At 39.1% G+C, this 14,010-nt stretch overlaps 1 protein-coding gene across 2 annotated transcripts in view; it reads right to left on the bottom strand.

Annotated features, from left to right (window-relative positions):
* LOC147709107 (synaptosomal-associated protein 25) overlaps positions 1-14,010 on the bottom strand; it is a 282,645-nt gene that overhangs the window by 37,779 nt on the left and 230,856 nt on the right. For both annotated transcript variants that reach the window (XM_086927713.1, XM_086927714.1), the window contains exon 7: positions 3,940-4,084. In XM_086927713.1, the coding sequence (XP_086783839.1) occupies positions 3,940-4,084 (145 nt within the window). The remainder of the gene's footprint in view (positions 1-3,939; positions 4,085-14,010) is intronic.

Raw genomic sequence — 14,010 nt, forward strand, 5'->3', positions numbered from 1 at the left:
TGAGCCCAAGAGTGTTTAATACTTCCTCATAAAGCGTATAGGAGTGCACTAATGTTTGAAACCGTGCAAGCAATTGTCATGAAGCGTATGCATGATTAAGTTGTAGCCAAACGCAATATATAACTGATGTTGAAGGTCCTGGCACAGATCAGAGCATTTATACTTGCTTCACAGCATTTGCTCATCATTTTGATCACAAATGCACGCGTAGTGCGTGACATTAAGAGGCCAACACTCTTAACTGAGTTATACCCTTGGGTTCTTGGACTTGGAAGAAACAGCCACCATGCCAACGTTATTATACTTATGTTTCTCTCCAACATTTGAAGGTGTGTATGTGGATAAGTGGAGCTTAAGAAATAAAGCACGCTTTTCTGCATCTGTGTGGCCCGGACAATCCTTTTTCTGACCTTTGGAGGATAAGTTTTGGAATTTTGGGGATTCGCTATACCGTCGGGGCCCGCCGCTGGCAGTGGCAGGGGTCTACAAGCGAACAGCAGTTTTGGATGTGGATAAGTGCATGTTACAAATCTAAAGGATCCGTGTTGCTGTAGAGTCCTTCACCTTGGGTGGTTTCAAGACCCCACCGCCTTTGTTACTTCAGTCAGCACCCAAAACACCAACAAACATATGTGCACACATCCATCTTTATTTTCTGATAGATATCAGGAACTAGGGGAGGGTGGAGGTACACTGGGTGACAGATATGCTCCTGTGGTTACTGACTTTGTCCCTCCTTATTTAAGGTGCTTCAGCAGTAGACATCAAGCGAATACCTCTTCCATGCCTCCTGTTGACACACACATGCAAGAAAGATGAAAGCGACTGTGGAGTTGGTTCATATCGTCTCTGCAAGGCCACGCCGCAGGCTCAAGGTAAGCTTCACAGTGGTTTGACACTAACCCCCAGGATTGCTTTATCCTTTTACAATTACTTTTTTTAAACCGTATATTTCAGTAAATTCTTGAACAGAGCAAACAATGGTGATTCAATAGGGAAGCTGAACCTTCTATTATATTTTTGTAGCGAGTATATATTTAAAAATAGCATATATTTTGGATTCTAGATTGGTGTCATGTGCAGCAAACCTTGTATGGAATGCCAGAAATATATATCTGACTCCCCATGATATCACTTCCAATCTGCAGGACGGATAACTTTGGGAGATGTTAAGGACACCTTAGCTGACAATAGCATTTAATGTAAGGAACATTTTCTGAGAAGACATAAAGATTTGTGCAATCGACGGTAAAAGATTCACATGCCTATTTAGATTTAGAATGACACTACCTCTTCCTTCACAAAGACAGCTGGGAGCCCCCACATAAAATATGTTGCCATTACCAACCTGTGCTGAAGCGCACAGATTTTCCTTTTGGAATAATATTCAGTGTAGATGCTTCTGGCGTTGCTATTATAATTTCTGACAGAAAGCTTGCAGCTAGGGACAGAATTAGGAATTGTTGGATAGCAAAGTCACCAAACAAACGACCATGCACTTCAAGGGGTGCTTCAAAGCGTCAGAGATTTCATTGCCAATGTTCTTTATTTCTTTGCATTAGTTTTAGTATATGTATCCAGCACTGCTGCAAAGTCTTTTGAAGCCAGAGGGGCATGCATAATGTGGTATTCATTTTAAATATTGAAACATCTATAAATGCCCTCCTTATAACAGGCAGAGAGGAGATCACGATGATTGAGGAGACAAACATGGCCAGGTATGAGGGAAAGTTCAACCCCGAAGAAGAATAGGTTATTTCTTCATATGAGAGAAAGGAAAGACAAAGGATCTGGAATCAGCTGAGTGATATTCTGTTCTCTCGGCTTTTACTGATGGATACGTTTCTTGGTAAATTGCATATTATTCTTTCACATGAGTTATTATATTTGGGCCTTTAGGTTCTGCTGCAGCAGGCCACATATTACAAACGAGGAGTACAAACTGATTACATTCTCAAAAGTGGATAGCCTGACAGTGCCATTATGGAACCTAGTTGCACATATGGTCACATTCTCTTCAGCAAGAGCTCTGCTGACCCACTTTACTAGCTTCCCAGGAAGCCCCCAAAAGGATACAAGAAAAACAATTTGTAGAACACACTCTGACATTATATTTTCCTTCCAGAGTATAAATGAGGTGCAGAGCAACAGAAAGTGCCAAAGATTCAGTAATTGCACTGGGGAGGGAGAGCCAGATATAGAATCTGCAAAGTAGGAGATAATTTTGCTCTAGCATAATAAACGTACTGTACAATAAAAAAAAGAGTAGTAATGGTCTCTATTGAAAATACCACCGCATCTTCGTCTTCCAAATGCCTGCAATTGTTTCTCAAAAATATTATTTTGGTAAACATGGTGTTAATTTCTGATTAGGATGGATGATCTAGTTTAAGTGAAGGAGTTATCAAGCGTCATTTTGGTACAATTAGTTTGCAGATATTCTACACACACAGGTGCTAGCTTGAAGGTTTGTAAGCAAAATAAACGATGGATCACAAACTTTCAAATGGGCTTGGGCTTGTTAAAGAGAATGAAAGGGGCAATGTGCATTATTGGGGCTTGGTCGCTCACCTTCCAACACACAGTGTAGAAGGCAGGCTAGACATGGCCTCAAGAGTTACTTCCACCTTCCTAGCCATTGGCGAAATTAATAATACTATTGGATGACCCAGATGTAGTAACTTTTAAGCAGAAAACACAGGGAAATATGTATACAAATAGATGCCATAAATAAAAAATATTGTGGGACATCTTAGTTCTCAAAGAAGAGCTGTTGAAAGCCATATAAATTGCAAAGTATAGACATTCTATATCAGTTTTTTGAGATAACAAAGCAGTAAAATGCTAAAACAATTCCCATTTTAGATTATAAAATTGGATGTTTATAGGGATCAGAGGTATGTCACAAAGCAGAAATTGTGTAACATTGAAGCCGCCACTGACCGTAGTTACTCAAAAAGGCTAGAAGACTATCTCACAATTCTTATGATAGCATAAATGATGTGGCTAAAGAATAACAACTACGAGCATTTTCATAAGAATTCACCCATTGTCTATAAAACTTGTTATTGATTGTAATACTAGTATAAGGTTTGTTAAATGTAAATGATGACTCATGGGACCGTTGGGCGATATATTACTCAAAGTTGTATGATTTTACACAATCTTGAATAATTTCACCTCCCTTCTTAAAAACAATCCCAAATCTTGGAAGGTCTACGCGTTGTACATATCAATAAGCAAGACAAAAGCTTCATGTAAGGAAGAAAGGAACTCAGGGGGATATTATCAAGAACAGCGTTAAAAATTATCGCCGGTTTAGCGGCAGAACACTGCCGCTAAAGCGACGATGATGGGCTTGATAATATGCCCTTGAGAATTCCAATAGAAGTCCATGTTTTGGTGTGAACATAGGGTTCTATTGGAATTCTCCCGGGCATATTGTCAAGCCCATTATCGCCGCTTTAGCAGCAGTTTTCTAATTTTAACGCTGTTCTTGATAACATGCCCCTTAGTTAGTAAAGAATGTAAAACACAAGGTCAATGGAGAAGAAACAACTGTAGGCAAAGAAACACAAAAGGAATTAGATACAGAGATCAGTATATAGAAATTGAAGGACTACCGTTCTCCAAATAGAAAGACAAGTACTTGTATTTTCTTGATGTAAAGTCTCAAGTGACTACTTGCTATATTCTACTGTGACTGTAATCGTAAAAACAGAAACTTGCCTACTCAAAGGGAACACAGTACCCTATTCAAATAGAACCATCTGTGCAAAGGTTTACAAGTTTATACGTTTTCTGCTTTTGGGCCTTTTGATATATTGATTAGCTTGGTTGAGTTCCAGGTAAAGTAACTGATCATGAGAACCCATGTGTGCATAATTGATAATAAAAGTAAAAACATATTGTATTTTCAACATCATTTGCAATCCTTACCTTCTCCATGACCCTGTCAATTTGGCGATTTTGTGTGTCAATCTCGTTGCCCATATCAACAGCCATGTGACGAAGATTCCTAATGATACCACCGACCTGTTCTAGATTCTCGTCCATTTCAGTTTCCCTGGCATCATTTGTCACTCTAAAAAAAGAAATTACCACTGTGATAAACAACTGTATTTTTGCAATAACACATGAAACTCAAAGGCATAAAGTGTACTTGATAATATCGAACGTTCTAGTGTTGGGTGTTTGCTCCCTGCTCCCACTACCCTTGAAGACTTATCCACCCAAATTCCTTTGGATTAGGATTCAGACCTGCTAAAATTAGATAGGATTTGGTAACATCTGCTGTGTTTTGGGTTCATCTTGATTGTATATAGGCACAGGTTCTTGAGGATGGTTTTGCAGATTATTACCCCTAGAGACGAAATGTCAATGACTATCCCGCATCAGCTCATGACCCACATTTGATAAGGCCCCTTCATGGACTGATGGACTTAACAATTGATGTGGCTTTTGTAATGTATTCTATTTGCTTGGTCTTACATGTATTGAAAAAACATTTATCACTGTCTGATTACGTATTACAAAACAAATTGTGTTATAATATATTTCTTTATGTATTATATATACTTGGCACAGAGTGCATCTTAGTATATATTTCAAAAACGTTTCTCTCCTTATAAATTAATTTGTGTAGATTGGATTCATTGAGACCAATCCTTTGATTTAAATATATATTCACTGTAAAATTATTTCTTCAGTAGCCACCTTGTACATGTTATCCTTGTATAAATAGCACTCAATGTCCTATGATCCTTAGGACACAGATATTAGTATACCAGAAGGAGGTGCAGGTGTGTGCATTGCTGTTTCTGGAAAAATATAATGGACATGCTCAAAATTAGCATTAAGCTTTACTGCTTGAGCAAGCATATGCATGAGTGTTAAAAATCCCTATGTCAATGCAGACATCATACCACTAGCGAGTTTTGCACACCATCCTTAGAATGAGCCTTTCGGACCGCCAACCTCATAAGTGGGATCAGCCAGAAGGACATATGTACTGAAAAACATGCTTCTTGGTAATTATAATGGTCAGGTGCACAGATGACCTGCATGTACTTATGTGGAAAATCAGTGCTTTTTGTGATTTACTTACAGTAACATAGGTATATGGACTCTACCCCAACTCTGTGAATTGATTTCCTTAATTTCTTTGATTTCTGACTTGCCTACTGTAGAAACTGCAAGGAAGAGCATTTATTTGTTCTTGTTGGATGTAAATAAGTAATTTCCTGTGCTTGTCACAAGAGGTTTAAAGGCTATTTGGCGAAAATATACATTTACATTAGCGAAAGTCAAAAAAGAAATCAAAAGATAGACTATAGGTTAATATAAACAAAGTAAGGAGTAAGAAGGAGCAGCCGCGGTCAGTAGTGGGAGTACCTGCCGGGCGTTGACGTGGGGAGGGGCAGGGTGGGGGGTAGTAATCGATGGATTACGGAGGTTTACAGGTAAGTAAACATAAATAAATAAAACAAATTTTGTTGCACTCACAGTATCGCATTTAGGGATGCAGTGCGCACAACGAAATTCGTTTTATTCATTTATATGTTTACTTACCTGTAAACCTCCGAAATCCATAGATTACTACCTCCCACCCTGCCCCGCCCCCCTCCCCACATCACCGCCCGGCAGGTACTCCCAATACCGACAGCGGCTGAGAAGGAGACAGTTATATGAAAATAGGCTAGGCCCTGGTGATCACATCAAACCTTAGACCAGCTAAAGTTATATGCTGTTCAATGAATTAATTGACCCATTTATAAGTTAAAAAAAGGTTGTTAACTAACTTCACCAAGCAAAGGAGAAGTGTCCGCTGGGCCACCAGGCCATACCATTTGGAGGCAGTGGGTTCTTTATCCAAAACAGTCCGCCACCAGAAAATCACAATTGTCTATCTCCTTGTAATGTGAAACATGTACTAAATTTTTATAATATCATGCAAAGTATTATCAGATGTACAAACTGTACATTGAATAATCAACACTTGTAACAGGAACATAGGAGCAAGAAAATGAATGAAGTTGATCACGCGTGTATCTTGGCACGCGTTGGGGCCTTGTCTTACTTGAATCCCCAGTCTCAAGTAATAGCTCATTGAATTCCACTAAGCATAAGACAGGTATCATAAATGCAGGGTATCGTGTTTATATGTCTTTAACTGTGTGATAGGATAAACACGTTAAGCTTGGCTTTATCAACAAATCACACAGTATAAAATCTAGAAAAAATTGATTCTAATGTGTTTGTACTGCGTACTGGGTAAGGAAGAGTGATAGCTGATCTTGTTACATATTATTAAAATAAAAATTGGATTCGATCAAGCTCAACATCTGTTTGTTCCATTCATTATACAGTGCCTGATATATCTGTCAGCCAGGAGACCTACTGGAAACATTCTAATTTCAACAGCAGTTGTTGCCTTTAAATGGAAGAGAATTTGCTCTTGTATTAAAACTCTCAATGGACAAACCTTTCCCACATTCATTGCTTCCCCAAGGACTCAGGTTGCTTTTGGGATTGGCGTAAAGACCAGACGTTGGCAACTTAACACTGATGCAGCGCAGGCCAAAAACCATGATACCGCACAGCTAGTTCTTGGTTGGGTTTATTTGAAAAGTTAAACAAATTAATAAGACATGCTAGTTTGTTACATCACTGGCACAGCTGAAATTATGTTTTTAAACAACTACTGGTACAATAGAAAAACATATTTATTCTTCTGGGGCAGTGAAGGCAGAGAGGCATGATTACTGGCAGAGAGGCATGAATACTAGAAACCAATGATGTTTTCCAGCAGCTGTGTCTGTTTTCAGTATGAAGAATCTGTCTTTATGTAGTGTTATCTTTATCAGATCCTAATGCAAAGTAGTCCACCCCAAATCTCTTTCCACCTCACTCCTTGATTTAGGGAAAGGAGAGCCTGAAATGTCCTCAAGCATTTTTACAACGTAAGGGATTTGTCAGGCACCACTTCTTTTTTTTAAACAATTCTTTATTGCAGAAATTGCAGTAAATTTCCATATTTTTTGTTTTTTGAAACAACCCCCACCCCCTCCCTCCACCCACTCCCCGATACAGGCTTTATTAAACGATATGAATGTCCATATCGACTGACAACAAATAAACTAAACATAGCAAATAATTAGATCCAGAAAAACAAGACAGTTAATAATTACAATAGAGAAGTAAATAAAGCAGTCTATCCTAGACCATCAATCCAATGCATTAGTGGGTGCCAGATTTCTAGACCCTTCTTTTTTTTTTTTTTAAACCTTTTCTGCTATATATTTCTTTCTCCAGGCTATAGGTCGAGAGTAGTCGAGCCCGCAATTGTTGAAAGGATAGTGGAACATTGTCTAGCCACACAGAGGCTAGACAAATTCGAAAGACTGCCATAGAGACAAATAGAAATCCCTTTATGTTATCCGGATGATTAAAATTGTTTAGCCCCAGAATTATTTCTGCTGTTGTAATTTCTATTTGTGTCTCCAGTATTTCAGAGAGAAAGGTAGATATCTTGTGTCTAATAGTGCATATGCCCCACATGTAGCGAGCATATGTATTAAGTCTACTTCTGGCATCATACATCTGGGGCAGAAGGTCCCTTTGCCAGTACTCCATTTGGCTAATTGATAAGGGGTATGATATAAAGAGAAAAAAGTTTTATAAAATTGGGCATGTAGCTTCGAGGACATTAGTAGCGATTGAGACATTTGAAATGAATTCTGGATAGCTAAACTTGATATCCCAAGTTTGTTCTGCCATTTAAGTATATTTTTATCCATATCATCTGGAAAACCAGTGGTTATATTATTATATATTACCCCGATTTTAACATTACTATACTATACCACAGATTCTATTAACTCATTTTTCTGCAAAGCCACACTTCCCCCCACCTTTTTCATGATATAGTCCCTCACCTGTAGGTATTTTTAAAAATCCCTATGTTCTAAGCCATATTTATTTTTTAAAGATTCAAATGACATGAAGCCGGTTGGCTCATAAAGACAACCGACTTGGACTATACCAAGTCTGATCCACTGTGTCATACACAAATCCGAGAAAATCTCTGGGAGGTTTTGATTACATATAAAAGTCATATAGTACGAAAACCGACCTAACCCTAAATGTTTGCGAACCTGGTTCCAGGCAGCATAAATACCTTTTAAAGTTTTAAACCGCACTTTCTTAAAATGGCAGTCATAGGTCAATCGCCACAGATGTGCGCCCGCTAGATTACCTAGAATAAGTTCCTGAGGGGTTGGAACAGATCTTTCTATAGTATCCTCATAATTTAGTAACAGGCTACTGTATTTAAGAATCGTCGCCAACCAGTAAGTTTTTAGGTTAGGGATTGCGAGGCCTCCTCTATCTATTGGTAAAGTAATACATTTATTAGCTCTATGGGTTTTCCCATAGCTCCATATAAAGTGAGAGAAAATTCTATCAATTTCCTTAAATAATAATGGTTCAAAATTCAAGCAGATAGTACGGAAAAAAATATAAAAATTTAGGAAGATATAACATTTTAATTACATTACATCTTCCTATGATTGTAAGACGTAAATTATGTAATTTTTTTAAGCCTTTTTCGGTTTGTTTGATTAGGGGATCCATATTAAGTTTTACCAAGTTATTTAAATTAGCAGTAAAATTGACGCCAAAATACATTGCCTTGTCCGTTACTCTGTCATCCACAAAATTACATTTGCTATTGATTATAATTTGAGTTTTAGTTTGGTTAAGTTTATAACCCGAGATTTCACCAAATTTATTTGCTTCTTTTTCCATTTCCTCCACAGATTTATTCGGGGCGGCTGTGACAATAGCGATGTCATCAGCATATGCTAAGGACTTAGTTTCACCATTAAGAGTCTTTATGGAAATTATAGATGTATTTTTTTCCAGTCTGTGGATGAACGGATCAATAAAAATGGCGAATAGCAACGGGGAGCAGGGACACCCCTGCCTTGTTCCTCTTGTTACTTTAATTGAAGCAGAGTTTTCATCATTTATCGAGACCACGGTTTTTGGGTTAACGTACATCATGCGAACCGCATTGATAAACACATCCCCTATCCCACTCCTTGACATAGCGTTCCATAGATATTTCCAGGAGACCCTATCAAAAGCTTTTTCGGCATCTAAAAGAATTAGTGCAATAGGGTCTCCTGTTACGTCCGCCATGTCAAAGAGTGTGATCACCCTCTGGATGTGATCTGTGGTGGATCTACCAGGAACAAATCCATGCTGCCTGACGGAGATTGATTACCGGGGCAAGTCAGGTAGCAAGTAGTTTAGAATAGATTTTTGCGTCGTTATTTATCAAGGTAATGGGGCGATAAGCCCCTAATTCTGTGGGATCTTTATTCTTTTTGGGAAAAACAATGATTTTGGCCTGATTCCATGATTCAGGTGCATGGCCACCCTGAAATACCTGGATTACTATATTTAGTTAGGATTTCTTTTAATTGTTTATGAAATTTAGCGTAAAATTCCGTTGGAATTCCATCTAAGCCCGTAGCTTTGTCGGTTGATAGGCTATTAATAGACAATAGGATTTCAATCCAATGTGGTGTTTCCTCAAGTTTTTCATGGTCGGTTTTAGGTAATTGAATCCCTGTGCCAAGATCCAAATATGCATTTATTTTATATTGATTCTTCCCTGTCTCAGTGTATAAATCCTCGTAATAATTATGGAATGCGTTCCTAATCTATTTGGGTTTGCTGGTGATGCCTTTTATGGGATCTCTAATTTTAGTAATTGTGTTGTTGCTAATCTGTTGTCTTGTACGGACGGCCAATTGATGTCCTACCTGCTCGTTGAGCTCATAGACTTTCTCTCTGTTCAGGGTAGCTTTTATCATAGCTTTAGTAGTAAGTATTTCTGTTATTACATTTTTTGCAATTGCCACGTTTCTTACTGCTCCTTCTATATCGGCATCGTTCTGGACAGCAATCATCAAAGCTTCCTCTTTACTAATAAGATTATTTTGTAATTTAATTAGTTCTTGTTTAGCTTCTTGATTATGTTTGATCGAAAATTTAAGGGTTTCTCCCCTTACTCCGGCCTTGAATGTATCCCAGACCACCTCTAGGGTGGCACTCTCTATGTTATTATTTAGAAAATCTGGGATCCAAATTTCCATCATATAGCAATATTTAACGTTGGTCAGTAAAGCCCTTTCAAATGTCCAATTACTACGGACACTTGGTTGCTCCCCCATTTCTATGGTAATAATTAATGGATTATGGTCAGAAAAAGCCCTTGGTAGTCGAGCTATCGAACAGTGAGATAATATGACAGCTGACACAAAAAATAATCCAGTCTGGCAAATTTAAGATGGGGGTGTGAAAAAAGGTATACCCAGGATTGGACAGTCGGAGATCGCGTGAGTGCTACAGAGATCACTAAGAGCATTAAATGTTTTAGGTTTCCTCCCATGATAGCTGAAGTTTTGCACGGAGGACCACTTCGACGGGAGATTTAAATTGATGTCACCACAAACAATCAGCGGGACGGGCCAATGCACTAATTCGTTAGATAAAAAGTTCAGTAGTTCTGGATTATCAGTGACACAGCCATATACAGAACAAACCGTAAGTTTTTTCCCCTTTTCATGATTGCATTCAGCAATGGCCCATCGGCCAGATTTATCTGCTATGGATCTTACAAACTGTATTCCACTGCCCCGTGTCAGGATAGCTACCCCTTTGGTTTTATTGGGCTGAATTTTAGCAGTAATAACCCTATATCCTAGTGTTTTTAGTAAGTGTGTCTGGGACCCCTCGACATGGGTTTCTTGCAAACAGACTATGTCTGCACCAATTGATTTTAAACCTATAGCAATTCTCTGTCTTTTGTTTGTATCATTCAACCCACATATATTGATGGATAGAATTTTCAATTTAGCCATTAGTACCTGTTGGATCTGTCTTGTCTTCTGGACCCACTATATTAAAAAATCGAACTAAGTCTTTTACCCTAATGTCCTGCCTGTATATCCACCCTCCCCCAGACACTGAAAGCCCACCCCCCCACCATTTCTTGAGGCTTCCTGGGACATAAGGCCCCCAGGTGTGGGCGTCCGAGTGATCTGAGCATCACCGCTCACTAGGTCGCCTGAATTTAGGAAAAAAGATAAACTGTAAACACATAATATATCAGATGGCTAGCATTTAGAATTATTTTCAACTGTAGTTTCCAATAATCTGGTTATATTGTTATGAATACACAGCTAGAGGAACACGTGTTCCCACAGTGGTCTCACATATCCCGCTGCTAGACTCTTCCTTATTGTATACTGTTTCTAGTAGCCTATTTATATATAATTTTATTTTTTTGTAGATTTCCTCATTGAGTATCAGTTATTATTTGATCTTATTTTTTTCTCCCCTCCAGATTTTCCCCCCGATTTTCTTGATTCAGAAAGTTCCTGTAGGTAAGCCTCCTCTTTGGATCTCGCTTATAAAGTTCTTAGATATTCCTTTATAAATTACTCTTAACCGTGCTGGATTAAGAAGATAGACAGTTGCTCCAATTTGTTCAAACGGGGCAAAGAGTTGCCACTCCTCCAGCGGTGTTCCACCGTTGCGTGGGCAAAATCCGGTCGAACAAAAAACTTGTGTCCTTGATATTCTCTTTTACTCGTTGGTCGGGCCAGGTCATAGATCGCTTTGCTTAAGAGAAAGTTTCCGAAGCAGACCAAAACAGCTCTCCGGTACTGGTTTCTTTTCTGAGAATGTTTGGGGAGTGTAAGAGGAAAGCGATGAGCACGTTGAACTTCACGTTCCAGTTCCCATGTTTGAAGTTCAGGCAGGGCAGTTTTTAGGAGGTTGATAATGTATCCCTTTGGATCACTGTCCTCTGCACCTTCTGGGATTCCCAGGATGCAGAGGTTATTTCTTCTGCCCCGGTTCTCAAGATCTTCATTAGGTCTTTAATGATACCAGCCTGGGCCTTGTCTCTGCTTTGGAGTTTAATGACGTCTGCTTCAAGATTTTCAGTGCGGCTTTCAACCGAAGTCATTCTATCCACTATCTCGGAACAGGTGTTACCGACTTTTTGGATAGCGCCTTGAAGTTGTTGAATAGCCTTGTGATTCCTTTGGCTATCAATTTTCACATCTGAATGAAAATCCTTAATGGTTTTTCAGGACCTCGCCCAACGAGGGTTCTACAGGAAGTCCCGGATTACCAGTATCACGATGAGTTCTTTTTGTGCCCCTTTCCCCCCCCATTGTTCGACTGTTTAAGTTCTGTATCTCCTGTAGATTTAGGGGTTGAGCTTTTCCGTGAATGTTTAGATTTTTTCTTTATTTGGTCAGGGTAGGATTATGGAGTCTTCTATGTTTTAATTTCTTTTTTTCCACTTTTTTTTTTGGTATCGAATCTCGACCGGATTCATTATTGTCCTTTGTGCCTGTCTGATCGGACACTTCCAGAATGGCAATAGGCGATTTTTCGTCCTCACTGATTGCGCTAGTCTCTACCAGCTCGCTAGAGATGGACAGTCCAGTTTCATAAATATCGGAATTAGATTCCTTTGAGGCTTCTTCATTCTCTGTTTGTAGCTTTTTGCCAATGACATTGATTTGTCTAATGGAGGAAGTATGATCCAGTTCTTGGTTAGCAAAATCTAAGCCAGTAACTGTGCTTTCTCCATTTGCAATTAATTCGTCTCTTTGGATTTTTTATTCTTAATTTATCCGGCATCATTGCATGTACCTTCCCATTATTAAAGTTATTACTGTTGTCGATTTTATTGTCTTCATTCAAGGCTTCCTTTGACACTGGGTCAAATATATTAGAAATCCTTGGTTGCGTTTCGTCAGGCAAACCAGTTGATTTTGCTGCGGCCTTCAGGTTTTTGATGGTTTGTAACCTCTTGGCCTTTTCGGCCATAAGTCAGGCATCACTTCTATGTTAGTGGAATTATACTGAAAATCTCTCACATGAGTCTGACTGAACCTTGCTTTCCTACTCAGGGGCCAACATTTGACTTTCCTGTAGCTTTGGGACTGTCTGTTATTCACATTTTGGGTAAAAGCTTAAATCTTTACGAGCTGTGACAGCAATTGAGAGCGGAGATGCCCATGCCTCATGCTACCTCTTTCTTCACCGCCTGTACTTCTGATGTCTAGAAGCATGCCACCTTCCAACCATTTCAACTAAAGCAGCTGTCCTCGAGGACGCTGGGCTGTACCAAGAACTAGGAGGCAAAACCTGACTGCCGGATCCCTCATGACAGCCGTGCCTACTACCATATCACAACCAAGTACGGCTCCAGAGCCGAGGTATGCTGGATGAGACATGGAGCCAAATACCAGAAAGCATGAGCATGTGAAGAAGAATCTAAGGCTTCATGGAGGCTGAAGGTAACCTGGGCAGGAGATAGAGCTGTTTTAAAGGCCAATAAAGAGGCTTAGGATAGGAGGATTGGAGGAAGTTATCTAATGCTACTCCTCTCAATTTACATCCCTAGATGGCAGAAGGTCACTAAAGATCAGGCAGCTCTCTAGGTAAAAGAAGAAATCCAGAAAAAAGTGGGTATGAGTATGGATAAGAAGACTATGGCAACCCAGAAGCTGAGGATACCTCATGTCTCGCCCCATTTGACTCTGCATATTCAGTTCTTCCATTTATCTTGGTGAGGCTAACACTATAAATGCAACTAAATCTAACTATTTAAGTATTAACTGCTTGATAGTGCCTCCAATGGGGTGGTTGTCCGTTGCTCCTCTGTTGATCCTGGTAGATTCTGTATACTACTCCTTCTTAGTTTCACACAGCCTCCAAAGGGTATCTCCTCATTTGGTTTCAAGTATATTCCTTAGAATTACTGTTTCTATGTATTTCTATTTATTCTCACAAATATGGCATGAAAAACTGTGCACCGATGATTTTCTAACTAGATCACAAATAGTATGATAACTAACACATCTATGCTTGACAATTTTACTACATGAATATACCACCTAAATACTGACCTGG

This window comes from Lissotriton vulgaris, chromosome 6 (genome assembly GCF_964263255.1).
Source record: "Lissotriton vulgaris chromosome 6, aLisVul1.2, whole genome shotgun sequence".
In the NCBI taxonomy this organism is placed as follows: Eukaryota; Metazoa; Chordata; class Amphibia; order Caudata; family Salamandridae; genus Lissotriton; species Lissotriton vulgaris.